The 25991-nt window shown below is 30.4% G+C and overlaps 3 protein-coding genes across 4 annotated transcripts; 1 reads left to right on the top strand and 2 right to left on the bottom strand.

The window, feature by feature from the left end:
* Positions 1 to 551: 551 nt before the first annotated feature.
* Positions 552 to 1346, bottom strand: LOC111419414 (LYR motif-containing protein bcn92). Of its 2 annotated transcripts, none has more exons than XM_023052212.2 (4): positions 1265 to 1346; positions 999 to 1190; positions 822 to 942; positions 552 to 765 (listed from the first exon to the last, which is right to left on the bottom strand). In XM_023052212.2, exons 2-4 carry the CDS (start codon positions 1076 to 1078, stop codon positions 706 to 708), a joined length of 261 nt encoding a protein of 86 aa, XP_022907980.1. In that variant the 5' UTR covers positions 1079 to 1190; positions 1265 to 1346; the 3' UTR covers positions 552 to 705. The 2 variants fall into 2 exon arrangements, with proteins under 2 accessions (XP_022907980.1, XP_022907979.1); XM_023052211.2 differs by having other exon boundaries at positions 1250 to 1344.
* A 222-nt stretch (positions 1347 to 1568) lies between these two features.
* On the top strand, positions 1569 to 3424 carry LOC111419411 (methyltransferase like 3). Its single transcript, XM_023052207.2, has 2 exons — positions 1569 to 2260; positions 2310 to 3424. The coding sequence occupies exons 1-2, from the start codon at positions 1664 to 1666 to the stop codon at positions 3351 to 3353; spliced, it is 1641 nt and encodes a 546-aa protein (XP_022907975.2). The 5' UTR covers positions 1569 to 1663; the 3' UTR covers positions 3354 to 3424.
* Positions 3425 to 10521: 7097 nt separating this feature from the next.
* On the bottom strand, positions 10522 to 19918 carry LOC111419406 (UDP-glucose 4-epimerase-like). Its single transcript, XM_023052203.2, has 7 exons — positions 19666 to 19918; positions 19371 to 19608; positions 19023 to 19316; positions 18793 to 18973; positions 18649 to 18737; positions 10747 to 10939; positions 10522 to 10682 (listed from the first exon to the last, which is right to left on the bottom strand). The coding sequence occupies exons 1-7, from the start codon at positions 19668 to 19670 to the stop codon at positions 10603 to 10605; spliced, it is 1080 nt and encodes a 359-aa protein (XP_022907971.1). The 5' UTR covers positions 19671 to 19918; the 3' UTR covers positions 10522 to 10602.
* Positions 19919 to 25991: the final 6073 nt, after the last annotated feature.

Here is a 25991-nt window from a genome sequence, read left to right on the forward strand (position 1 = left end):
AAAAGTGGAAATAAAAGTTTATAGGGAACCTATGAGAGAGGAAGGTGGGCAAGATTATGCCCCATGGGGTTATTATTCAAGGCAACCCTCCGATGGTTATTAAGATGAAGATTTATAAAAATTGTGTCATATTTATTTACAAGTTAAGAGTTTTAAGTTGTTATTAAAAAAACACCGCGTTAATTTTATAGAATGTGTTGTAAAGTTTTAAAACCTCATATTTTGTTATTTTTGAAAGAATATAAAAGTTTTACATAAACATCTTTTTGTTACCTCACACATCAAACAATTCCTTCCTGGTAAATGACATTATTTTAGGTGTGAAAACAATCTAAGGATGATACCTGAGGATACACATTGTTGTACATCTTTTTAACAATTAAGCTGAAGTCGTTTTCCATCATTTAGTAGCTTTATAAATACTAATTAAGTCTTGGTTGCTTGAAGCTGAGGCTCAATGATTAACCTTAAGCTTGTCATCATTTAGTGGCGCCTCAGCTTATTATTATTAATCTTTTGGCTATTGAAGTGGAAATAAACCGCCACATAAATTGTATTTTCAGACACTTGTAAACAATGTTTACCATCTTTAATGATACTTTCAAAATCATATCACTATTATTTTAATTAACACCAAAATTTAAAATCGAATAAATTATAATAAAGCCCTAACTGATTACACTTTAAAATATATTCTATACATAATTAAATCTGTTTTTCTTCAATAACTAATTTTTCAACATCATATAGTTTAGCTATAATAACCTAAAAAAGAAAACTTTCAACATAACCTCACAAAACATAAAAAAAAATAATCTCACCTGTCTTTTTAACATTTCTAAACTATCTTTACCTTCCTTAAACAACCTATTAACAATTTCCGGTTGATTTATACCTTTATTTCCATGAAAACTATCCCGGATTTTCCTTAAAGCGTAAGTTCTAAAATAATATAGGGTTGGTTATTTATAAAATGAATTATTTAATGAAAACTTTACCTGAAATTATATGCGGGCATTCTCGTCGCTTCACGTAATAACGATTTATATAATGTTAAAATTTGGCGAGATGTCGTCATTTTGCAAACGTTCAAGATTCTATAACTAATTTTGAGAAATTTTACCTAACCTCCAAAGGTTGTTCTACTTTTAATCTTTTACTGTTTGCATGCACTGAGTGCGGTGCCTGACCTCGAATACAAAAAAAATTTAATCTTATGATAAGAAAGACGTGATGAAACAGAAATTACTTTGTACTGTGTTACTTTAATTATTTACATAGCTTGTTTTACTAATTAATTGCACTGATATTACGTATTTTTAATAAATAACCCTTGCGATAATTAATGTGGTAACACTGCAACAAGTACATACTTTAACCAAACTAAACCGATATTTAAAAATAAAATATTAGTAATAAATAAAACAATAATAATAATAAATTAATTAAAAATATAACCCAACTTATTTTTATATAATATGATCGTTTAGTTTCATTATTAAATTCGTATAATTTTCACATTTTTTAAATGATTAAAATGCATTGTTTTTTCGACCATTAAGTCACGTTAAAATAAGTGCTCTATACACAAAGTTTTAAGCCAAAACAAACTTGAAAATCAAAACATAACCTCTTCATAATATTGCTTGTTTATAATATTGCGATGTCTGATGCTTGGGAAGAAATCCAAGCAATTAAAAATAAACGAAATAGTCTCAGAGAACGTTTAGAAAAGCGTAAAAAAGAACGTCAAGACATCCTAGGTACGAATTTAACTACATCTTCACCCACAACATCCGATGGAAGTCCTCAAATTCCAACCTTTCACAAAGAAGATACAAAAACGAAACAAGAAATCGAAGAGGATTTAGTAAAAACCGATCCAACGATAGAATATGAACTTTTAAAAGTTTTATGTGAAGTAACACTTCAAATACCAACCACTTCTACCGAACTGGTTGATTCATTAAAAATAACTTCGTTGCAAAGAGATGCTTTGCATAAGTTGGTTTTTAATTTACTACAAAAGTTTGCAACTCAAAGACTTATTACTGTTAAAGAATTGATTAAAGATGATGGTAGTATTATTGAAATTACTAATGTCGAACATACAAAATTAAATGCTATGTTAGCTGAAGAAATTAAAAGTTTGCCTGCTGATTATGAGAGTACAAAGAGAAAACGCGAACACTCTCCTATTGTTGAAGAAGAGGACAGAAAAAAGAAAGAAAAAAAGGATCCTAAAGCAGAAGATATTTTGGTGAGACAATTTTAAATTTAATGTATTCAAATTAAACAATCTTTTTTAGTCGTTATTATCAATGCCATCAACAAAAGAAAAAGAAAGTAAAAAGCTTGGGGAAGAAATTCTTGACCTTCTTAGTAAACCAACTGCAAAGGAACGATCTTTGGCTGAACGATTTCGTTCACAAGGCGGCGCGCAAGTTATGGAATTTTGTCCACATGGCACTAGAATTGAATGCCAAAGAAACGCTGGAACATCTCAATGTAAAAAACTACACTTTAAAAAGATCATTCAAAAACACACGGATGAAGCTTTGGGTGATTGTTCCTTTTTGAACACTTGCTTTCACATGGACACTTGCAAATATGTTCACTATGAAGTTGATCGCACTGGCCAAGATGTTGTCCCAGTATCACATCAAAACAGAAGAGTAGTTGGCACGGAAGGGACCACTTTGTATCCACCTCAATGGGTCCAATGCGATTTGAGATATCTCGATATGACAGTTTTAGGGAAATTTGCTGTTATTATGGCTGATCCACCGTGGGACATCCATATGGAGCTTCCATATGGTACCATGTCAGATGATGAAATGCGACAATTAGGTATTCCTCAATTACAAGATGAAGGTCTAATTTTTTTATGGGTAACTGGAAGGGCTATGGAATTAGGTAGGGAATGCTTAAAATTGTGGGGTTATGAACGTGTTGATGAGATAATTTGGGTGAAAACAAATCAATTACAAAGAATTATAAGAACAGGAAGAACCGGACATTGGTTAAATCACGGTAAAGAACATTGTTTGGTCGGGATGAAAGGAAATCCGAAAAATTTGAATAGGGGTTTAGACTCAGATGTTATTGTGGCCGAAGTAAGAGCGACGAGTCATAAACCAGATGAGATTTATGGAATGATTGAAAGGTTATCGCCGGGAACGAGAAAGATTGAGCTTTTTGGACGGCCACACAACATCCAACCTAATTGGATTACATTAGGGAATCAGGTTGAAGGGATTAAATTGGTCGATGAGGTTTTAATTGAGAATTTTAGGAAACGGTATCCAGATGGAAATTGTATGGCTCCACCTCCGCCTGATAGTGCACATTAATTTTAATAGATTTTATGTGATTGTATAATTTTATAACTGATTTTGAAAATAAAGACATTTTATTTATTTCATCAGATTTGTTATTCATCTATCAGAAGACCACAATTTGGTTAACTACCTCAGCCTTATTCTTAGAATATAATACTTTTCAATTTTGTCATAAATTTGACCATAAACGGTTTGAATGGGTTGTGCAAACAAGTCTAATTAAATTGTGTTTAGCCCATTAACGGCCAAAGGTGCGTAAACGCACCTTTTCGTATTTGTTTTTTTTTAATCTAAATTAAAACAAATTTTTTCTATTTATTTCATTAAACCATTAGTATTAAGTCTAAAGAATCTTGTAAAATTGTTAGTGTTAACAAAATGCACTGTATTGTATTTTAAAAAAATGCAGAATATTGCTAATTTCGAATGCCACAGCATTGACTTAGAAAAAAGAACAAAATTTGTTTATACATTAATTATAACAAAACTGTTTCTATGGTAAACACTTCCCAAAATGTTGTTTTAAACATGGTATAAATATATTTATCTACCACTGCTTGGATAAGTCATCATTACCGCACTCATTTGAGGTGTTTTGAGTTACGTAATGAAGTTCATTACCGCACTGGTTTCATTACCTAACGCATTTTTAACCTAATCAGAACAGACTTAATTTATTGAAACGAGCACCAATACAAAAGAAAAAGTGTTATCTACTTATAGAGAAACAATACTATTTATTATAAACATTAATTGTTATGTTTTTACATTTCAAAACACTTATTCCAGATGAGTAAACATGTTGAAACTGACAATTAAAAATAGACAACAATCATTTCAAAATATTTTTATAAATGTCAAATAGCCTTTTTTAAAGAAATTGATTTTTTAGTAATTTTAAGCAGTCGTAGATAAAGTGCTGTATATCACACGTGGGCTAGAGCATAATTACAGTACTCGTGTGAATTCTCCACACTCGTATTGTAATTATGTTTCTAGCCCACTTGTAATATAAATAACTATTATTTTATCCTAAACGAAACAATTGTAATAATGTTATAAACATTGAGGGTGCGTATACGCACCTTTGCTGAAAACAAATATTATAAAAATAAAGTGAACTAATAGTTGTAGTTTTAGTTTTTTTGTGAACCTTAAAATTAATTTTCAATCAACACTGCAACAATGAGGTAAATGGCATAAAATAAATTAACTAAATTTTACAGTTTAGCAATTTATACGCGTCACAGATGAATGTTATGGACGAAATAAATCTAAAGAGATTTATTGGTATTTGTATTCTGTCTGGATATCACACGTTGCCACATGCGGATATGTACTGGTCAAAAGATAATGAAGTAAATAAATTTACAACAATAAAACAAAATATTCATTTATTGGACAACACAAAATTGAATAAAAATGATAAATTTTCCAAGTTAAGACCTATATTTGACATCATGAATTGAAAATTTATGAAGTTTGGAGTTTTTGATCATAATCTGTCAATAGATGAAGAAATGGTTCTGTATTTTGGACGACATTCCTGTAAAATGTTCATCAGTGGTAAGCCCGTTAGATTTGGTTTCAAGTTGTGGTGCCTATATTCTTACGATGGGTATCTATATCAATTTATTCCATATGGTGGGAAAGAACAAGAAAAACCTGACAAATACCTTTCTTAGGGAACGAGAGTTGTTTTAAAGTTACTAAATCCACATCATAGAACATTCTTCGATAACTTTTTTTCGTCATACTCTCTTTTCGGTATTTTGAAAGAAAAGGGTGGCAAACTGTCCAATCGAAACAAAAAAAGTTATGAAGAAAAAACAACGAGGTTCGTATATTTGTGTATTTGATCCCAATTTGGATGTATTGATGGTACAGTGGAACGACAACTCGGTCGTCACAGTAATTACCAAAGTTTGTAAAGTACTCCTGCAGTTACAGAATCAAAATAAGAGGGAAAAAATGGTAGTGGCCATTGTTTATCAACATGATAGATAGCGCAGTAGTCAACAGCTGGTAAATTTTTAAAATGGCAAACAGATCTAAAATGTCGCAATTACATTTTCGCTCCTCATTGGCTATAAGTTTGATGAAATTCGAAGGCCAATCTGAATTAACAAATGTTAACTCTTCTTCTTTTTACGGTAGAACATCAAGGCAAAGTTTACTGCAAGAGATAACATAGGGCATATAATAAAAAAATCGGAAGCCAATTCGAGAAAAAAGTGTAAAGTTTGCAAAAGCCATACAATATACTTGTGCAAAAAATGTAAAGTACACCTGCGCGCTGATTGTTTTGAATATTTTCATATTAATGTATAATTTTAGTTATTAAATTACTCTGATTTTCCAAAGTTTGAATAAATTATTTTTTTCTAAATGACACGGTTATTTGCCAAAGGTGCCTTTACGCACCCCCATTTATTTGAAGCATAATTGATTTTTTTTTTAGAACATACTTCAAAATTATCTTATTTAACATAGTTTATGTAATATTTAATTTTTAAAAATAAAAACTGATTTTTGTGGTCGTGGCTATAAATGGGTTAGCCCCCATACACCTGCAAACAAATTCCGCAAACTGACGTTGCACAACAAGTTTATTGTGCAAACAAGGTTACCCATACACTATACACAATCTTCAGTACAAAGTAGCCTGTTTAGCTATAATAATTACTGTTGCGTCAGAAGATGGTGTTAGAAAAATAAAAAGGAACCAGAGAGTATGGATGAGAGTGGTTAAAAAAGGATCACTTTTTAGCCACTCTATCACTGTATCACTCTATCACTGTCACTAAAACTAGAAACATTCGGATTTAGCCGCACGTCTCTCAAGACGGCTAAACCCGAATGACCCAGTAAACAACCTTTCGAACCACATAAACCACTTTTAAATGGTAAAACAATAATTTACGTGAATTTATTTTATTTTTCATTTTTTAGATGTTTTACAAAAATATCTCCCAAAAAATCCAAAGTGTTTAGAAATTTTTGCAAGATACCTACATCCAAATACAACTAGTTATGGATTAGAAGCCATAAAATTCCAACACATTTCACTTTATAAGGAACAGTCTGAATAAATCAAAGGTGTTTTTTTAAAACATAAATTATTTTATTATTTTTATATTACATTGAAGAATAGGAATTTTATTAATAAATATACAAAGTAACTCTAAGTTATTTAATTTAATATCTTTTGTTCGGTATCCCTTTGGATTCATCTTTTACCATCTTCAAAAATCTGCACCTAATTTATTTTTTAATTTATGTTAGTCTTTTTTTTTAGATAAGTATACAGGATGTCTCAGCAAGACCGGTCGTTAGACGTTTCTGGGATGCTGGCCAAAATAAAAATTTGAGAATTCAGACAAGTATTATCAATTGCGTTCTCTTAGATATACAGGTGTCCCGTATCTTCCGCATCAGAGCATTAACGGTTGAAGGATGCATTATTCTGAAGCGATTTTTCTAATAAAATGTTTTCGAAATGTTTTTAATAACCGCACGGGAACTGTTTAAAATTCTCCGCTTTTGTCCAATAACAGACGATTTTGATTCACAAAAAATGGTTTATTTCTCTTTGCGTGTCGAATCTATTGGTAAGTACAGGTGTCCCAATTTCGATGTCCGCATAGGCTATCTCCGAAACTAAAAGAGATAGAAAAAAAGTAGCTTACATGTCATGATCGTTTTTCGAGAAAATGCTAATGCCGAAAACTCCGAACAGCTATCGTCTTTTGTTTTCGCCCTATCGGCAAAAACTGAAAATTTTGCGCAAACGACATTCGCGAATATCTCACTTATTATCAAAGATGGAGTATTATAAATAAAACATTATATGGGCAACTTTTTACGAAGAATTCAGTGGCGTAGGTAGAATTTTTTTTAAATGGAAACCATAGTTGGCTATGACCTAAAATAATTTGTTATTTTCTTCTGATAACAAATATATATAGTTTGTGGGGTATATTTCTTATAGTTGTTAAATAAGTAACAAAAATTCATTTTGTTCTATCTAAAACTATTGTATGTACACAGGAAAAAATCGTGTCGTGTAAAAATTTTAGAGTAGTTGGTAAAAAGAATTAGAGTAAAAATTGTAATACCACATGGTAAAAACAACTCTAATGCACACTATATTTAATATTAATATAGAGTTCATATATTATTCACTTAATAGAGTAGTTTTTACAGTTCTCTAAAGGAGAGTTCTTTTTTACTTATGTTAGTTAAGTTATGTAATATATAAAACATTAAATTTTACACTAGACGTGCTTCGTAGGCACCGCACTATTTTGCTCGGGATTACTCGTCGGTACCACGTGATCAACATGTGGTGTGATACAGCTAAAATTTAACGGTCATCTACTAAACGAGTAGGAACTCGATAGCGTCTCGAGACCTGATTTACGCGATATAGAAAGAAAGAACGATTATTTTTATTTTAATTATGTTTGCCAAAATAAAACATTCATGATGTGAAGTTAGTGGAACTTCCGGAAGATTTTACATACAAGTTCCTTGTAAAGATTGGTAAGTATGTGCAACTATACATATAGGAAACTTATAGAAGACTCATTAGATGCAGTTTTGATGATGACTCGGTGGAAACTTTAAAATAAATTAAGGGCCGGTTGTACAATATAGCGATAAACTTCCTGACAGCGTTATCTGGCAGATAAGTTAGTTTGTACTGTATTACAATGTACGGATATTTTTGTCGGTGAGATTATCGGCAGGATAACTTATCGGGTACTCAGCGGTGCCGATAAGACACTTATCCGGCAGATATTTATGGTTACCAAGGTTTTTATATAAAAACTTTGTATGATTACTGCATAGGTTAACCTCTAACATTAAACGTTAACCTTATATGTACGATGTGTCAGTGAAAATTTTTTTAAACAATTTATATTGTCAAAATCATAATTCAAACTTCAAAGAAAGACGTTGGCGTTACCATTCTACGATATAAATCACTAGATATGGGGAAAAACTACTACCAACCGACTCTTATTTCGCCGATAGCAATCTTACCGACGAAAACAGTTTGTCCAACAGCGAATATCTTTTTCCTCCTGATAAGTTTATCGGGCGGATAGATATCAGGTAGATTTATCGGTATATTGTACAACCGGCCCTAAGTATTATATATCTTATGTATGTATAAGATATATATCTCTCTGGATTCATCTTTTACCATCTTCAAAAATCTGCACCTAATTTATTTTTTAATTTATGTTGGTCTTTTTTTTTTAGATAAGTATACAGGTTGTCTCAGTAAGACCGGTCATTAGACGTTTCTGGGATGCTGGCCAAAATAAAAATTTGAGAATTTAGATTTAAGTATTATCAATTTAACACTCCAGTGCAAAAACCAGACAAGTACGCCAAAGTAAAATGTTGAAAAACAAGGAAAAACTGTTTATCCTATTTTATTATGATTTTGACAGTTTTTGTGATATCTACATAGTCGATAGGCGTATAGATGTCAGTTTTAGATAAATTTTAATAAAGTCCATAGATTTACAAAGTACCGCGGTTCATGAAGCCTGTTTTCGAGCCAAAATGGCGGTTTGACACCTTGTCACTGTATCCCACTACTTATTTACAAAAATATTGCCGTCTTGTTGCCTTTGGAATTGCAAAAATGGCAGTAAGAAGGACTTTCGACTCTTCAGAATACCACGAGAAAAAAAGAAAGGAAATTTGGCGTAATGTTATCAATAGAACGATATAGTTTTAAATTTCCCGCTTGACTTTCGAGTCAAAATGGCGTCAAACCGCGGTACTTTGTAAATCTAGGGACTTTAAATTTTAATTAGTAATTATTTGTCGTTTTTTGTCTGCATACAAAATTTTCTAAATGATATGTCTGGTTTTTGCACCTCAAATTCGTGTATCGAAAACCTGTAATCAAAACTAAGTAAATTTGTATGTCACAGGCTTATACTTTTCATGCTTTAAACCTTAGAAGAGGCAGATGGTGATTTGTACAAAAAAAAACAGTTTTTCAACAAGAAGAGGATGTCTGATTTTTGCACCAAATTTTCAGATATCTCGTTCTTGCACAAAAAATAAATACAATAGATTTTAAAAATTGTTTATTGTTTAAATTTAACCGGCGTTTTGTATTTCAAATATTTCATTGTAGTACCACTTGTCTGCCGCTGATCGTATTTTTTGTTTTGTGAGCTGCAGTTGTCTGAAAAAATATACAACTCTGTGACTTTTGCATCTAGTTTAAGTTGCAATAAAATGATTTAGCAAAATAACTACAACATTGTGACCCTTTGAACCAGTCAACTCGTCATACAAATAACAAAAGCTTGTATTTAAGCTGGCAGCGTGAATGCAGAAATTATACACCTATAACTATCGCTTATAAAAAACATCGCCAGCTGCCAGAGAGGACAGTGGAAAATTTTGTTGAAAATCCATTGAAATTGTTTCAATGTGACCGTTATCAATAGCAAGTGCAGTTTTTTCTTTTATATCTTTATAAAATGTTCCAGCTTTAAGGTGATGTACTTTCATTTCTGTCTCTAACTGTGTTTTTATATTAGCAGTGTCTGCAGCAGGAATTTTTACGTCATATTCTTCGCAAGTTTGACATCTGTCTGTTTTCGGTTTTCCTACTCGGCTTCCCAACCTACTGGGCAAGCCACATATCTTGTTCTTACACCTAACGACAAAATATACGGCATACTGCGCAATAACAAGACACTGAACATATTATGACGTATAACTCCCGTCAAAATCAAGACAGAAGTTTGATTCTTGCCCCGAACGATAGACGTGATATTTACTTATTCAGAACCAGACATATCTCAATTTTGCCAAAAGGTGGAGATGTCCGGTTCTTGCACTGGGATGTTGGAGATGTTCAATTGCGTTCTCTTAGATATAATTGTATGTCCCCGGATCGAGTTACAAAGAGGAAAAAAAATGTTATTACTGATTTTTCAAACTTATCTCCATCTTAACCATTACTACCATCTTCTGGTTAAGCTATCTAAGGGATTATTACTATGGTTACGGCTATTTCATGCGCTCTGATTGGCTAGTAGATGGGTTTATCTTTCAAATACAACTAGTTATGGATTAGAAGCCATAAAATTCCAACACATTTCACTTTATAAGCAACAGTCTGAATAAATCAAAGGTGTTTTTTTAAAACATAAATTATTTTATTATTTTTATATTACATTGAAGAATAGGAATTTTATGAATAAATATACAAAGTAACTCAATGGCTGTTATTTAATTTAATATCTTTTGTTCGGTATCCTTGTGGATTCATCTTTTGCCATCTCCAAAAATCAGCACCTAATTTATTTTTTAATTTATGTTAGTCTTTTTTTTAAATAAGTATATATTATTAAATACTTACACATATCTTCTAAACTATGAACAGCAGTCCATCCTAATTCTTTTTCGGCCAATTCAGCATTTGCATACATAATCGAAATATCACCTTCTCGTCTTTCTGCAATTTGGTATGGAACGGTCATGTTTGTTACTTTTTCAAACGCTTTTACTAATTGTAATACACTGACACCTCTTCCTGTTCCTAAATTATACACCTAAAAATAAAATGATAAGAATAATTTTAATTTAATTATTTATTTTTTTTTATCATATCATAGAAATAGGAAAAATTTCAATAATTAAAATTATGAAAAGAAGTGGCTTTAAATTCAACTTGCAAATATATACATATAATTAGCTAGTCTATACAGCTTGTAAGATAATGGGTTTTAGTCATCACAGTGTGTTATTTATAAGAAAGTTCATTTGAAAAATTAAAATTGGCAATTAACTACATATAAAATTTTATTGATATAAATTAATCCTGTAATTCCGGTTAAATCCCACCCATTCAATCTATTATTTTAATCTAAAAATTAATCTTTATTTTTTTTTTATGTATCCGGGATTTCGAACGACTATTGTTACAAGTAATATCTTTTTTAATCAAAATAAACTCGGTTTTAGTGAAATAAATTCTTTATCAGTGACGTATTTATTTAAGATTAATTGAAATCAGTAAATATTTGATTTATAATGTCCATTTAACATTAACGAAAATTTTGTACCATTTTTACTTAAAAATAATTATTAATCTTTGACAATTAGTCAAAGTATTGTCAAAGATTAAGATCGCTCGTTATTTGCATCTTGAATGACTTTATCTTAAGTAATATCTAACTTGATTACAGAACAGAAAGGTGTTAGATATTTTTTGTGACACGTGTATAAATAAATCGATGATATAAACAATCCAAGACATTTTTTATTTAATCATTTTCGATTATTCTAGTTCTAGGTCTTGTGTTAGTTCTAGTGATAGTGTAAAACTGGAATTTACACTAGACCTAGAATTAGAAACATTCGGGTTTAGCCGCACGTCTGTCAAGACGGCTAAACCTGAATGATTCTAGTTTTAGGTCTTGTGTTAGTTCCAGTGATGTTAAATACCCGGGTATTTATTTTCAAAGGTAAATTTCCTGGATATATACCTGGGGGTATTTACCCAAGATGGGTATTTAGAGGTATTTATAAAATTTAATTTAAATTGAGTTGATGGCAGTTTTGCAAGCACTTGAAGAATGCAGGGTCGATTATCGATATACCAAACTTATTTATAACATCTACAAGAATGTTACAATGCCGGTAAAATTGCATGAAAGTACTGAAGAGAGTAGAAGTAGTGAAATACTGATTGTGAGTAAAACAAGGCGATACACTATTGAACCCAAATTGTTCATCACAGTCCTCAGAGTACATTTAAACAACTAGCTTGCAACCAAAAAGGCATAACCATTGATTGCAAATGCTTAAGTAATTTGCGCTACGGGGATGATATAGTTCTTATACCGGATAGCGGTGTGCAGGAGTTGGGCTAAATATCAACGAGGCGAAATCAAAATTTATGATAAATCTTGTTCCCAGCTCAAACATCAACATTGGGGATAATTTGATTGAGAGGGTTGACAGCTATGTATATCTTGGCTATACGGTTCGTGTATCGAGAGATAATCAAACAAGCGAACTGAACAGAAGAATCGCACTTGCATGGGCAGTCTACGGGAAACTTAGAAACATCTTCAAGAGAAAAGGCCAAGAAAGGCTTTCAATCAATACGTGTTTCCGGTTATGACATAAGGCTCCGAAACTTTAACATTAACGGTAGCCACTGCCAGGAGGATCCAAGTAACGCAAAGATAGATAGAGATGTCGATCCTGGTTCTAACTCTGAGGGACTACATACGAAATGAAGACCTATGAAGAAGAATTGGCGTAAATGATGTGATCAACATTGTGGCAAAGCTTAAGTGGAACTGGGCAAAACGGTTACTTGAGTGGAGACCGCGAGCGAACAGAGTAAGTAGACGTCAAAAGAATAACCAACAATTGGATTCAGACAGCACAGAATAGTGGAGGTCTATGTCCAACAATGGACGCAGAGGGCTGCTTGATGATAATAATCATAGTAACTTGATCTAATCTAAATTACGACAGATTCGTCTAATGATAATACGTCTTTGATTGTTGACAATTCCTCGTCTTCAATGCCCTCATCATCTCCCCCTTCATATTTTTTTGGAATTTGATATATTTTTACTGGTATCACTTTTATACCCACTGTTTGGGTATTTACCTTGGGCCGGGGTAAATACCCGGATAAATACCCATTTTAGAAATACCTACCCGCCGGGTATTTACCCAGCGCCCATCACTGGTTAGTTCTAGTGATAGTGCTAGTGCAAAACTAGAACTAACACTAGAACTAGAAACATTCGGGTTTAGCCGCACGTCTCTAAAGACGGCTAAACCCGAATGATTCTAGTTGTAAGTCTTGTGTTAGTTCTAGTGATAGTGCAAAACTCGAACTAACATTAGACCTAGAACTAGAAACATTCGGGTTTAGCCGCACGTCTGTAAAGACGGCTAAACCCGAATGATTCTAGTTCTAAGTCTTGTGTTAGTTCTAGTGATAGTGCAAAACTCGAACTAACATTAGACCTAGAACTAGAAAGATTCGGATTTAGCCGCACGTCTCTCAAGACGGCTAAACCCGAATTATTCTAGTTCTAGGTCTTATGTTAGTTCTAGTGATAGTACAAAACTAGAACCAACACTAGCCCTAGAACTAGAAAGCATCGGGTTTAGTCACATTCTAATTACTTTTTTTTGAATAGTTCATTTTGATTAAGTAGATATCGGCAAAAGAATAACTTCCTGGTGTATTCGCTTTACAAATATAAAAATAAAACACGTGGAGATTAGAGAAAACACAATCGCCAATATTGGATTAAAGAAACGATTTAAAGTGAAAAAGGGGGTTATATTTATTGTAGTTGGACAATTCTTAAGGCGATTATTACCCACGGACTTAAAACCAACATCAAAAACATACCTGGATGGAAGAGGCAGAAAATGTAAGTAAATTAAAGCCGTAAATTTGGGTTTTATCAATTTTTAGGTTTAAATAAAACTAGGGTGTTTCGATTTTCCTTAAACGGGGTTTTTAAATTGTCTACGATTGAGTTTACTCGTTTTGATTGGAAAATATTAATTATTTTTGAAAATAAAAACGATATAACCTCAAATGGATGTTGTCATTTTTACAATACCAAGTTAAAAAAAAATAAAGGTACTAAATCTGGAGAACATCAAAATTTTGAGATTATGTTGCAACGCAATTAACATAGAAATAAATAAATAACAATTAATAACAAAAAATGAATATAATAATAGTATAAAATGTAATTAATTTAAATTAAAATTATAAAAAAAAATATTTAAACTTATCGTTAGTGACATTTCCATTACCAACCTCACGATTGCAAGGTAGTCTTCAACTGATTTTCTAAAGAACTTTTTTTCGGCATATTTCGTATTAAGAAACCAATAATTTTCTTTAATAAACAAACAAAGCGTCTTAAAAGGTACAAAATAAGAAACTTTGATCTTTTTTGAATAAGCTAGGACGAAACTCCTCGTTTTTTAGCGAATACAAAGGTTTTGGCGACCACTTTGAAAATTGACATGCACTTTTAATGAAAAATTATCCATTAAAAAATAATTTAATTCATTTCGAGTTTCAAGGTTGGCAGAAATTCCCTGCTAAATTAGTTTTGAATTATGCCGGGTGTTTCGATTTTCCTTAAACGGGTTTTTTAAATTGTCTACGGTTGATTTTTCTTGTTTTCCACTCGTTTTGATTGGAAAATATTAATTATTATTAAAAATAAAAACGATATAACCTCAAATGGATGTTGTCAATTTTACAGTACCAATTTAAAAAAAATAAAGGTACTAAATCTGGAAAATATCTAAGTTTTGAGATTATGTTGAAACGCAATTAAGATAGAAATAAATAAATAACAATTAATAAACAAAAAATGAATATAATAGTAGTGTATAATGTAATTAATTTAAATTAAAATCATTTAAAAAAAATTATTTAAACTTAGTGACATTTAATCATTTCCATTACCAACCTCATGATTGCAAGGTAGTTTTCAACTGATTTTTTCAAAAACTCTTTTTTGGCATATTACGTCTTAAGAAACCAATAATTTTCTTTAATAAGCAAACAAAGCGACTTAAAAGGTACAAAATAAGAAACTTTCATCTTTTCTGAATAAGATAGGACGAAACTCCTCGTTTTTTAGCGAATAGAAAAGTTTTGGCGACCACTTTGAAAATTGACATGCACTTTTAATGAAAAATTATCCATTAAAAAATAATTTAATTCATTTCGAGTTTCAAGGTTGGCAGAAATTCCCTGCTAAATTAGTTTTGAATTATGCCGGGTGTTTCGATTTTCCTTAAACGAGTTTTTTAAATTGTCTACGGTTGATTTTTCTTGTTTTCCACTCGTTTTGATTGGAAAATATTAATTATTATTAAAAATAACAACGATATAACCTCAAATGGATGTTGTCAATTTTACAGTACCAATTTAAAAAAAATAAAGGTACTAAATCTGGAAAATATCTAAGTTTTGAGATTATGTTGAAACGCAATTAAGATAGAAATAAATAAATAACAATTAATAAACAAAAAATGAATATAATAGTAGTGTATAATGTAATTAATTTAAATTAAAATCATTTAAAAAAAATTATTTAAACTTAGTGACATTTAATCATTTCCATTACCAACCTCATGATTGCAAGGTAGTTTTCAACTGATTTTTTCAAAAACTCTTTTTTGGCATATTACGTCTTAAGAAACCAATAATTTTCTTTAATAAGCAAACAGAGCGACTTAAAAGGTACAAAATAAGAAACTTTCATCTTTTCTGAATAAGATAGGACGAAACTCCTCGTTTTTTAGCGAATAGAAAAGTTTTGGCGACCACTTTGAAAATTGACATGCACTTTTAATGAAAAATTATCCATTAAAAAATAATTTAATTCATTTCGAGTTTCAAGGTTGGCAGAAATTCCCTGCTAAATTAGTTTTGAATTATGCCGGGTGTTTCGATTTTCCTTAAACGGGTTTTTTTAAATTGTCTACGGTTGATTTTTCTTGTTTTCCACTCGTTTTGATTGGAAAATATTAATTATTATTAAAAATAAAAACGATATAACCTCAAATGGATGTTGTCAATTTTACAGTACCAATTTAAAAAAAATAAAGGTACTAAATCTGGAAAATATCTAAGTTTTGAGATTATGTTGCAACGCAATTCAGGTAGAAATAAATAAATAACAATTAATAAACAAAAAATGAATATAATAGTAGTATATAATGTAAGTAATTTAAATTAAAATCATTTAAAAAAAATTATTTACACTTAGTGACATTTAATCATTTCCATTACCAACCTCATGATTGCGAGGTAGTTTTCAACTGATTTTTTCAAAAACTCTTTTTTGGCATATTACGTCTTAAGAAACCAATAATTTTCTTTAATAAGCAAACAAAGCGACTTAAAAGGTACAAAATAAGAAACTTTCATCTTTTCTGAATAAGATAGGACGAAACTCCTCGTTTTTTAGCGAATAGAAAAGTTTTGGCGACCACTTTGAAAATTGATATGCACTTTTAATGAAAAATTATCCATTAAAAAATAATTTAATTCATTTCGAGTTTCAAGGTTGGCAGAAATTCCCTGCTAAATTAGTTTTGAATTATGCCGGGTGTTTCGATTTTCCTTAAACGGGTTTTTTTAAATTGTCTACGGTTGATTTTTCTTGTTTTCCACTCGTTTTGATTGGGAAATATTAATTATTATTAAAAATAAAAACGATATAACCTCAAATGGATGTTGTCAATTTTACAGTACCAATTTAAAAAAAATAAAGGTACTAAATCTGGAAAATATCTAAGTTTTGAGATTATGTTGAAACGCAATTAAGATAGAAATAAATAAATAACAATTAATAAACAAAAAATGAATATAATAGTAGTGTATAATGTAATTAATTTAAATTAAAATCAAAAATTATTTAAACTTAGTGACATTTAATCATTTTCATTACCAACCTCATGATTGCAAGGTAGTTTTCAACAGATTTTTTCAAAAACTCTTTTTCGGCAAACAAAGCGTCTTAAAAGGTACAAAATAAGAAACTTTCATCTTTTCTGAATAAGATAGGACGAAACTCCTCGTTTTTTAGCGAATAGAAAAGTTTTGGCGACCACTTTGAAAATTGACATGCACTTTTAATGAAAAATTATCCATTAAAAAATAATTTAATTCATTTCGAGTTTCAAGGTTGGCAGAAATTCCCTGCTAAATTAGTTTTGAATTATGCCGGGTGTTTCGATTTTCCTTAAACGGGTTTTTTAAATTGTCTACGGTTGATTTTTCTTGTTTTCCACTCGTTTTGATTGGAAAATATTAATTATTATTAAAAATAAAATGATATAACCTCAAATGGATGTTGTCAATTTTATAGTACCAATTTAAAAAAAATAAAGGTACTAAATCTGGAAAATATCTAAGTTTTGAGATTATGTTGAAACGCAATTAAGATAGAAATAAATAAATAACAATTAATAAACAAAAAATGAATATAATAGTAGTATATAATGTAATTAATTTAAATTAAAATTATTAAAAAAAAAATATTTAAACTTAGTGACATTTAATCATTTTCATTACCAACCTCATGATTGCAAGGTAGTTTTCAACTGATTTTTTCAAAAACTCTTTTTTGGCATATTACGTCTTAAGAAACCAATAATTTTCTTTAATAAGCAAACAAAGCGACTTAAAAGGTACAAAATAAGAAACTTTGATCTTTTCTGAATAAGATAGGACGAAACTCCTCGTTTTTTAGCGAATAGAAAAGTTTTGGCGACCACTTTGAAAATTGACATGCACTTTTAATGAAAAATTATCCATTAAAAAATAATTTAATTCATTTCGAGTTTCAAGGTTGGCAGAAATTCCCTGCTAAATTAGTTTTGAATTATGCTGGGTGTTTCGATTTTCCTTAAACGGGTTTTAAATTGTCTACGGTTGATTTTTCTTGTTTTCCACTCGTTTTGATTGGAAAATATTAATTATTATTAAAAATAAAAACGATATAACCTCAAAGGGATGTTGTCAATTTAACAGTACCAATTTAAAAAAAATAAAGGTACTAAATCTGGAAAATATCTAAGTTTTGAGATTATGTTGCAACGCAATTAAGGTAGAAATAAATAAATAACAATTAATAAACAAAAAATGAATATAATAGTAGTATATAATGTAATTAATTTAAATTAAAAAAAAAATATTTAAACTTAGTGACATTTAATCATTTTCATTACCAACCTCATGATTGCAAGGTAGTTTTCAACAGATTTTTTCAAAAACTCTTTTTCGGCAAACAAAGCGTCTTAAAAGGTACAAAATAAGAAACTTTGATCTTTTCTGAATAAGATAGGACGAAATTCCTCGTTTTTTAGCAAATAGAAAAGTTTTGGCGACCACTTTGAAAATTGACATACATTTTTTAATTAAAAAATAATTTAACTCATTTCGAGTTTCAAGGTTGGCAGAAATTCCCTGCTAATTTAGTTGTCGAATAAGGTTATGTATTTGATGGTTGACGTTTCTTTGAATTAATATCAGAAGATTAAAAAAACAAGATTGTTTCATATAACGCGAGTTTTATCAAAACACAAATTACCACAGGAAACTCTTTTTGATTGTTTTCAAGATAAAAAAAGCAATTACATCTATAGATAACTCAAAATTGTTTGAACATTACTTTTTAATAAATGTTTAGATTTATCTATAAACATAAGATGTTAAATTAAAATTGAGCAATCTTTTTACCTTGATTTTTTGGTGTTTTTTAAATAACAAACTTAACGCAGCAACATGGCCTCTTGCTAAATCCATTACATGTATATAATCTCTAACACCTAAAAGGAAGGTAAATTCCAATGATAAATTAATATAAAATGTTAAAAATTAAACCTGTTCCATCAACTGTGTCGTAATCGCCACCGAAAATAGTTAAAACTGGTTTATTACCAATCGCAACTTGTGAAATAAAAGGCATAATATTGCTAAAGGGTTTGGTGGGATCTTCACCTATTAATCCCGATGGATGTGCCCCAACAGGGTTAAAATATCTCAAAGCAATTATATTCCATTTCTATGTAAAAAACGTAAATTAAAACGAAAAAAATGTTGTAATAAAATACCTCATCTGAATAACTAATATCTTGAAGCATTTCTTCAACGAAATATTTCGTTTTTCCATAAACATTCGTAATATTACGCCCTGTGGCGTGATTCTCAGTTACAGGGCATTCTTCAGGTTCGCCATAAACAGTACAAGAACTAGAAAATACCAATTGGTAACATTTATGATCAGTCATAACTTCTAGCAGATTTAACATTCCTATTAAATTATTTTTGTAATACAACAATGGATATTCTATTGATTCATCAACAGCTTTCATTGCAGCAAAATGAATAACACAATCTATTTGGTGCTAAAAGATAATAAATTTCAAAAATCAAGTTATTAATTTTTTTTTAATAAATACTTTTTGAAACACCCCATATAAAGCATCTTTATCCAATAAATCAACTTTATAAAAGTGAATTTTTTTTCCAGTAATTTCTTCGACACGTTTTAAAGCTGCAGATTCACCATCACAAACGCCGACGCTATTTGTAAAGTTATCAATAACAACAACATCGTAATCGGCTTTTAAAAGTTCAACAATACAATGACTACCAATGTATCCAGCACCTCCAGTTACAAAAACAGTTCTCGTCATCCTTAAAAATATATTTCGATTACCAAAAAAAAAAACTAGTAAAAATTTTTGAACTTACTTCATTTTGAAAATTTTTTATTTAGGCACTTTCTCACTAATAATTCACAAAACATAAACTAATGGGTACGTTTGAACAGTTAGAAGAAGGCCAATATGAGCTGAGGATGTGTCAGTGACCTTAAAAAGGCCGGCAAACGGTCGCTTCTCAATATTATAAAAAGTTGGCCTTCAACAGGTTGGTTGCGGTTTGCGACTAAAACTGAATCCTAAATCGAACGCGACGCGACACTCAATGTAGACTCTTGAGTTGTAAATGTAAACTTCTCACAAACCGGTTTATCTAATCAATTTTTACTTTGGGATTATACCGAAATTTGCTTTTGATATTGAAAATAAAAATTACATCCATTCCTTATCGGGCCGTTTTATTGATTATTATTTTCCGCGATCAAAAGGACAAAAAAATATAAGCCTTTAAATCGGTTTATAGTTTATGTAGATATTGAAGGTTAATCTTTTGTATTCTAATTTTTTTAAGCGGATACGCGTGATGCACCGAATGCAAGCTGAGTTGTATTTAGCAGTAAATTTGAGATGTGTGCCAAAGTCATATTTTATAGGCATGAGAAAATGTTTTTGTACGACGTAATTTGTTAATTTTATTTCTTTACAAGTAATTACATGATGGAAACGTTTCGTAGGCCTCTTGTTGAGATAATTGAGAGTACAGAGAGTACGTTTTCTTGTTATAAAAAAAGAAATAGGAATTTATCATTAAAATTTATAATAATGGTAATGATGTAATGTTTTTTTTTCTGGAAATGTTCGTTTCATCAGATATATTTTAAGGCAGATTTTATGTTAACAAACAGATTTGTAGTATCTTTGCTGTATGTACTCAATTTGTTACTTAAATTTTATTTGTTAAATTAAGAATTTAAGGAATTTGACTCAAAACCTAAGATTTTAATAGCTAGATAAAGTTATCATTTAATCAATCAATCATTACCTTGTTAATCAACGTTGCTGCCAAACAGAAAGAAAACTTACAATATGATTGATGAAGCTTGCCCAGAAATTTACTCACAAATGCAGAAACTATAATAAGAATAAATTAATACTTGGATAATACTAATAATAGGGAATGCAGAGAGGCGAATAGAGAAGCTAGAAGAAGTTTGAAACAGTGGCAGAGAGGGGAGGTAGAGATAGATAGATATATAGAGGCCAAGAGAAAACACAAAGAAGAATACAAGAAAAAGAAGAGGGAGCTGCGACGATTAGGGAGTTGAAAAAGGAAAATGAGGTATGGGGATAGTTAAAGAGGATAACGAAGGGAAGACAGGCAGTCGGCAGAGATATACAAATAACAAACCTACTTCATGGGATTGTTGGGAGGGGTGGAAGAGAGAAGAATGGGAGAGGGAGAGCGAGGGGTGCAAGGGGGAGAGGAGATAATACTGGAAGAAGTGGAAGCAGTGTTGAGGGGACTGAAGAGGATTAGATCCAGAATGAGGCATGGTTAGATTCAACGGAGACAGTGAAGAAGAAGCTAGGGAAGGTATAATTCTCTTCAGAAGAAAACCTGCACTTCGTTTTAATAATGTTTTAATAAATTTCCCAATATGAGGCAAACTACAATAAATAGGTATAGGAATATTTATAGATAAGATATACATTTACAGATTTGTTTATAGATAATTTGTAGAGAATAAAATTCCATTCTGATAGGCTAAAAGAATGGCCCTAATGAATAAAATTTTAGCAATTGCTTCACAAGTAAAAGCTAGCAGTAAAAGCAATGGATCATCACATGAATACAATTTTTAAGCAAATGCTGCCGTTCCTACATCTCTATAGCAATTGCTTATTCGAACAGGTCTCAACCTGCAAATTTAGATAGTTCAACTTTTACTACTGTGTTTACGTTAATACAACACCGTGGGTTAAAGAATGTTATTAAAACAATATTCTGTGCCATGGCAGATTCTAGTGGAATTTAACAGTGATGAAGAAATTGACAAGCAAATAATTTTTTTTTTGGCTGTACAGGGTGTCCCAATTTCGATGTCCGCATAGACCATCTCCGAAACTAAAAGAGATAGAAAAAAAGTAGCTTACATGACATGATCTCGTTTTTCGAGAAAATGCTAATGCCGAAAACTCCGAACAGCTATCGTCTTTTGTTTTCGCCCTATCGGCAAAAACAGAAAATTTTCCAAAAACGACAATCGCGAATATCTCACTTATTATCAAAGATGGAGTATTATAAATAAAACATTATATGGGCAATTTTTTACGAAGAATTCAGTAGCGTAGGTAGAATTTTTTTCCCATCTTTTATTTTCAAGATTTTAGACGTAACTTTATTTTTTTAAATGGAAACCATAGTTGGCTATGACTTAAAATAATTTGTTATTTTCTTCTGATAACAAATATATATAGTTTGTGGGGTATATTTCTTATAGTTATTGAATAATTAACAAAAATTCATTTTGTTCCATCTAAATCTAACGTATGTATTTAAAAGTTAATGTTGCTATGGTGATAACTAAGGCACGGAACTTTTGTGACAAAAGAATACGATTTCCCCCTCCACTTGTTCTCAATGGCTTCCTAGAAAACTAGCCAATGAGAACAAGTGGAGGGGGGAAATCGTATCGTTTTGTTACAAAAGTTTCGTGCCCTAGTGATAACCATACATACTATGATGGAATATAATGTATCAATTTTTTTTGTTCTTTCTAAAACTATTGTATGTATTTAAAACTTAATGTTGTTACGGTGATAACCATACCATGAGGGAAAGCATTGTTTCCAATTATTGTCAAAGTGAGTAGCAAGGAGTTTGTAGTAGTATTTAAAAATTCACTAACAACTCTGGCATTATGTGCTGGTGCTCCGTCATATTGAAAGTATATCATTTGAGACATATTTAGTGCCAAATTGTCGACCAAAGGCTCAAGTGCTGCCTTAATATATTGAGGTATTTCTCTGAGTTTAAGTTTTTATGGTAGATACTATATGGCAAAATTCTATTATCTAAAAGGGCACACCATACATTGAACCCCAAGCTTCTTTGAACACTCAGAGACTTCTTCGGTCCAGATAACATTTTGAACAAACAGCAGACTATTTAATTTTTCTAAATATCATCTACAAAATTCTAATCTTCGATTGACATCTCCGGCACGTAAATAAGGAGTTAGCCCCGCTTTGTATGGTTTATACTTATTTTTCTTTCATATTCGGGAGCAACGGCTTTTGGGTCAGACGTCTTGTTGCAATTTCTCTTGCAGGTCATTTTGGTATGTTTTTGTATGTGGTTTGGGGAAGGACCAAATATCTATTAAATTTTCTGCTAACCGGCTGAAGGTTCTTACGTGCGGTTGTCTTCTTTCTGGATATCTTGTGAAATAAAATTCCGCAAAATGTTACATTTTTCATAATTTTCGAAATTCATTGTAAAGTTTTATTCAGTTTTGTTATATTTTGACACTTAACATGCTGGTGCATCGAACCAGCACATAATGCCAGAGTTGTTATCGAATTTTTAAATACAAACTTTGGCAATTATTTGATACATTATGTTGCATCATAGTATGTATGGTTATCACCATAGCAACATTAACTTTTAAATACATACATTAGTTTTAGATAGAACAAAATGAATTTTTGTTAATTATTCAATAACTATAAGAAATATACCCCACAAATTATATATATTTGTTATCAGAAGAAAATAACAAATTATTTTAAGCCATAGCCAACTATGATTTCCATTTAAAAAAATAAAGTTACGTCTAAAATCTCGAAAATAAAAGATGGGAAAAAAATTCTACCTACGCCACTGAATTCTTCGTAAAAAGTTGCCCATATAATGTTTTATTTATAATACTCCATCTTTGATAATAAGTGAGATATTCGTGAATGTCGTTTTCGCAAAATTTTCAGTTTTTGCCGATAGGGCGAAAACAAAAGACGATAGCTGTTCGGAGTTTTCGGAATTAGCATTTTCTCAAAAAACGAGATCATGACATGTAAGCTACTTTTTTTCTATCTCTTTTAGTTTCGGAGATAGCCTATGCGGACATCGAAATTGGGACACCCTGTACACGATAGCAGAATTTTCAGAAATTCTAACATAATATTATTATATAGCATTCTTAAAAACAGTACAGAAGAATCTGTATTGTCATCTCCGAACTCATGAAACTTTGGAATTCTAACATGTGTGCAGTCTTCAGACGCACGGCTAAACCAGAATTTTTCTAATTCTAGGTCTAGTGTTAGTTCTAGTTTTAGTGCAATAAAAATATACAACATAGTGATATCTAGCAACATCATGTTTGAACTCATTTTAATAGTTTTTTTTAATAAAGAATACATCATAAGAGAACACCATGAAATTGTCCATTTGTCTATTATATGATAACTAACTTCAGATTTAAATGTCAACCTCAATTTTGACATATTTGTAATCTTCATTAAAAATCCTTTAAAATGAGTACAAACACGACATATTTATGTTCAATATTAATGAAGTTATGGTCAACTTTCGGTTACAAATGTCAACGTCAATTTTGACATATTTGTAATTGTCGTGAAAAATCCTTTAAAAAGAGCCCAAACATGATACGTTTAATTCTAATATTACTCGAGATATAAGCAACTTCCGATTTGAAATGTCAATGTCATTTTGACATATTCTTAATTTTTATAAAATGTCTTAATATTTATCACTAAAACAAAAATACATAAAATTGAGGTTGGTATTAATATTTAAAAATTGCTAAATTGCTATCTTTATTGTTGCTAACTTCGGGTTTAATGTTTGTTATTCAAACTTTTTTGTTTTTTGAGATAAGTGGGTCATCTTTGGACTCATTTTAAAGGTTTTTTAATGAAGATGACAAATATGTCAAAATTGACGTTGACGTTTCAAACCGGAAGTGATTGTATTTCCATTAATATTACAGTTAAATATGTTGAGTTTGGACTCATTTTAAAGGAATTTTTATGAAGTTGCCAAATATGTCAAAATTAAAAGTTGGAAGTTCGAACTTTTTGGTTTTTTGAGATAAATGCGTCAAGTTTGGACTCACTTTAAAGGTTATTTTATGAAGATTACGAATATAATAAAATTAAAGTTGACATTGACAACTGAAAGTTTTTTCACGACTAAACCCGACCATTTCCAATTCTAGTGCTAGTGTAAAACTAGAACTAACACTACTAGAAATATTCGGGTTTAGACGTGCATCTTCAGACTTTTCTAAGTTTTTGTCTAAGAGATGGTGTAGTGTTCTAGTTTTAATTGTTATTTAACCCTAAATTCTTTTACATTTTAATTGATCTAAAAAAATTTTTTTTTGATTTAATTCACTTACCTTGCGTATAATTTCATCCATTTACCCATTTAGAATTAAATACAACCTTTAAATCCAATTAATTATGTGTTTTTCATTAAAAAAAAACTTAAATTCAACGTCAATTTTGACAAGCAACTGCAATATTTGGATCTTAATCACCATGGTAACCGAGTCAAGTTGGATAACCTTAAAATAATAAAATTTTATTCCGATTTTTTTGTCAATTCTAATCTAATTTTTATTAATTTTAAAACAATTCGAATTCTTTACGATTATCTCGCATTCATAACAAATTCGTTAATTGTAGTTAATTTAAATCGATTTTAATTAAGAGAAATAAATTAAAAATATTTTTTTTTGATTTAATCCACTTACCTTGTTTATAATACCTTAGATAAATCAATTTTGAGGTAAATACAGCCTTTTAAAACAATTAAATAAGACTTTTTCCTTAAAAGAACTTAAATTCAATTTCAATTTTGACAAGCACCTGCAATATTTGGATCTTAATCACCATGGTAACCGAGTCATGTTGGATAACCTAACAATAATAAAATTATAACCTATTAACGGTTATAATTTCGCTTTATATTTTAATATTTTTTTAATTTTATTTTATTTTTTTTAATATTTTTGTATATTGCTTCTTAAGTGAAATACGCTGTATAAATAAATACATAGAAATGTCAATTCTTCCAATGACGTCACAGCAAGGCCTTTGCGGGGCGATAAGGAGTTGGATAACCTTATACAGTGTATTTGCTCAACGAACCTTGGGTACTTTGAAGACATTTGACGTAAAACTTGGTTATATTTCGTTTTATGACATCCAGACTTTAATTGCAAAAGATGGAATTTGAATTCAAAAATTTATTATCATTTATACCTTACGGAGACACTTTCCGGGGACACACTGTATATGGTATTAGAAAACTTCTGCAAAATTGAGTCCAATTAATTTAGATAAGAAAAAAATTTTCTTTAAAGTAACCTTGAACATGAAATGTTGATA

Source organism: Onthophagus taurus, chromosome 7 (genome assembly GCF_036711975.1).
Source record: "Onthophagus taurus isolate NC chromosome 7, IU_Otau_3.0, whole genome shotgun sequence".
NCBI classification, from domain to species: Eukaryota; Metazoa; Arthropoda; class Insecta; order Coleoptera; family Scarabaeidae; genus Onthophagus; species Onthophagus taurus.

Bases quoted from the DNA above. Each gene is read 5' to 3' on its own strand.
- LOC111419414 (XM_023052212.2), bottom strand. From the start codon at position 1,078: ATGACGACATCTCGCCAAATTTTAACATTATATAAATCGTTATTACGT. The intron at 943-998 runs GTAAAGTTTTCA...ATATTATTTTAG, and splicing joins ATGCCCGCATATAATTTCAG to AACTTACGCTTTAAGGAAAA. The intron at 766-821 runs GTGAGATTATTT...TTTCTTTTTTAG, and splicing joins TAGAAATGTTAAAAAGACAG to GTTATTATAGCTAAACTATA.
- LOC111419406 (XM_023052203.2), bottom strand. The intron at 19,317-19,370 runs GTATTTATTAAA...ATTATCTTTTAG, and splicing joins TATATGGGGTGTTTCAAAAA to CACCAAATAGATTGTGTTAT. The intron at 10,940-18,648 runs GTAAAAAGATTG...TTTTATTTTTAG, and splicing joins AAAAACACCAAAAAATCAAG to GTGTATAATTTAGGAACAGG.
- LOC111419411 (XM_023052207.2), top strand. From the start codon at position 1,664: ATGTCTGATGCTTGGGAAGAAATCCAAGCAATTAAAAATAAACGAAAT. The intron at 2,261-2,309 runs GTGAGACAATTT...AATCTTTTTTAG, and splicing joins CTAAAGCAGAAGATATTTTG to TCGTTATTATCAATGCCATC.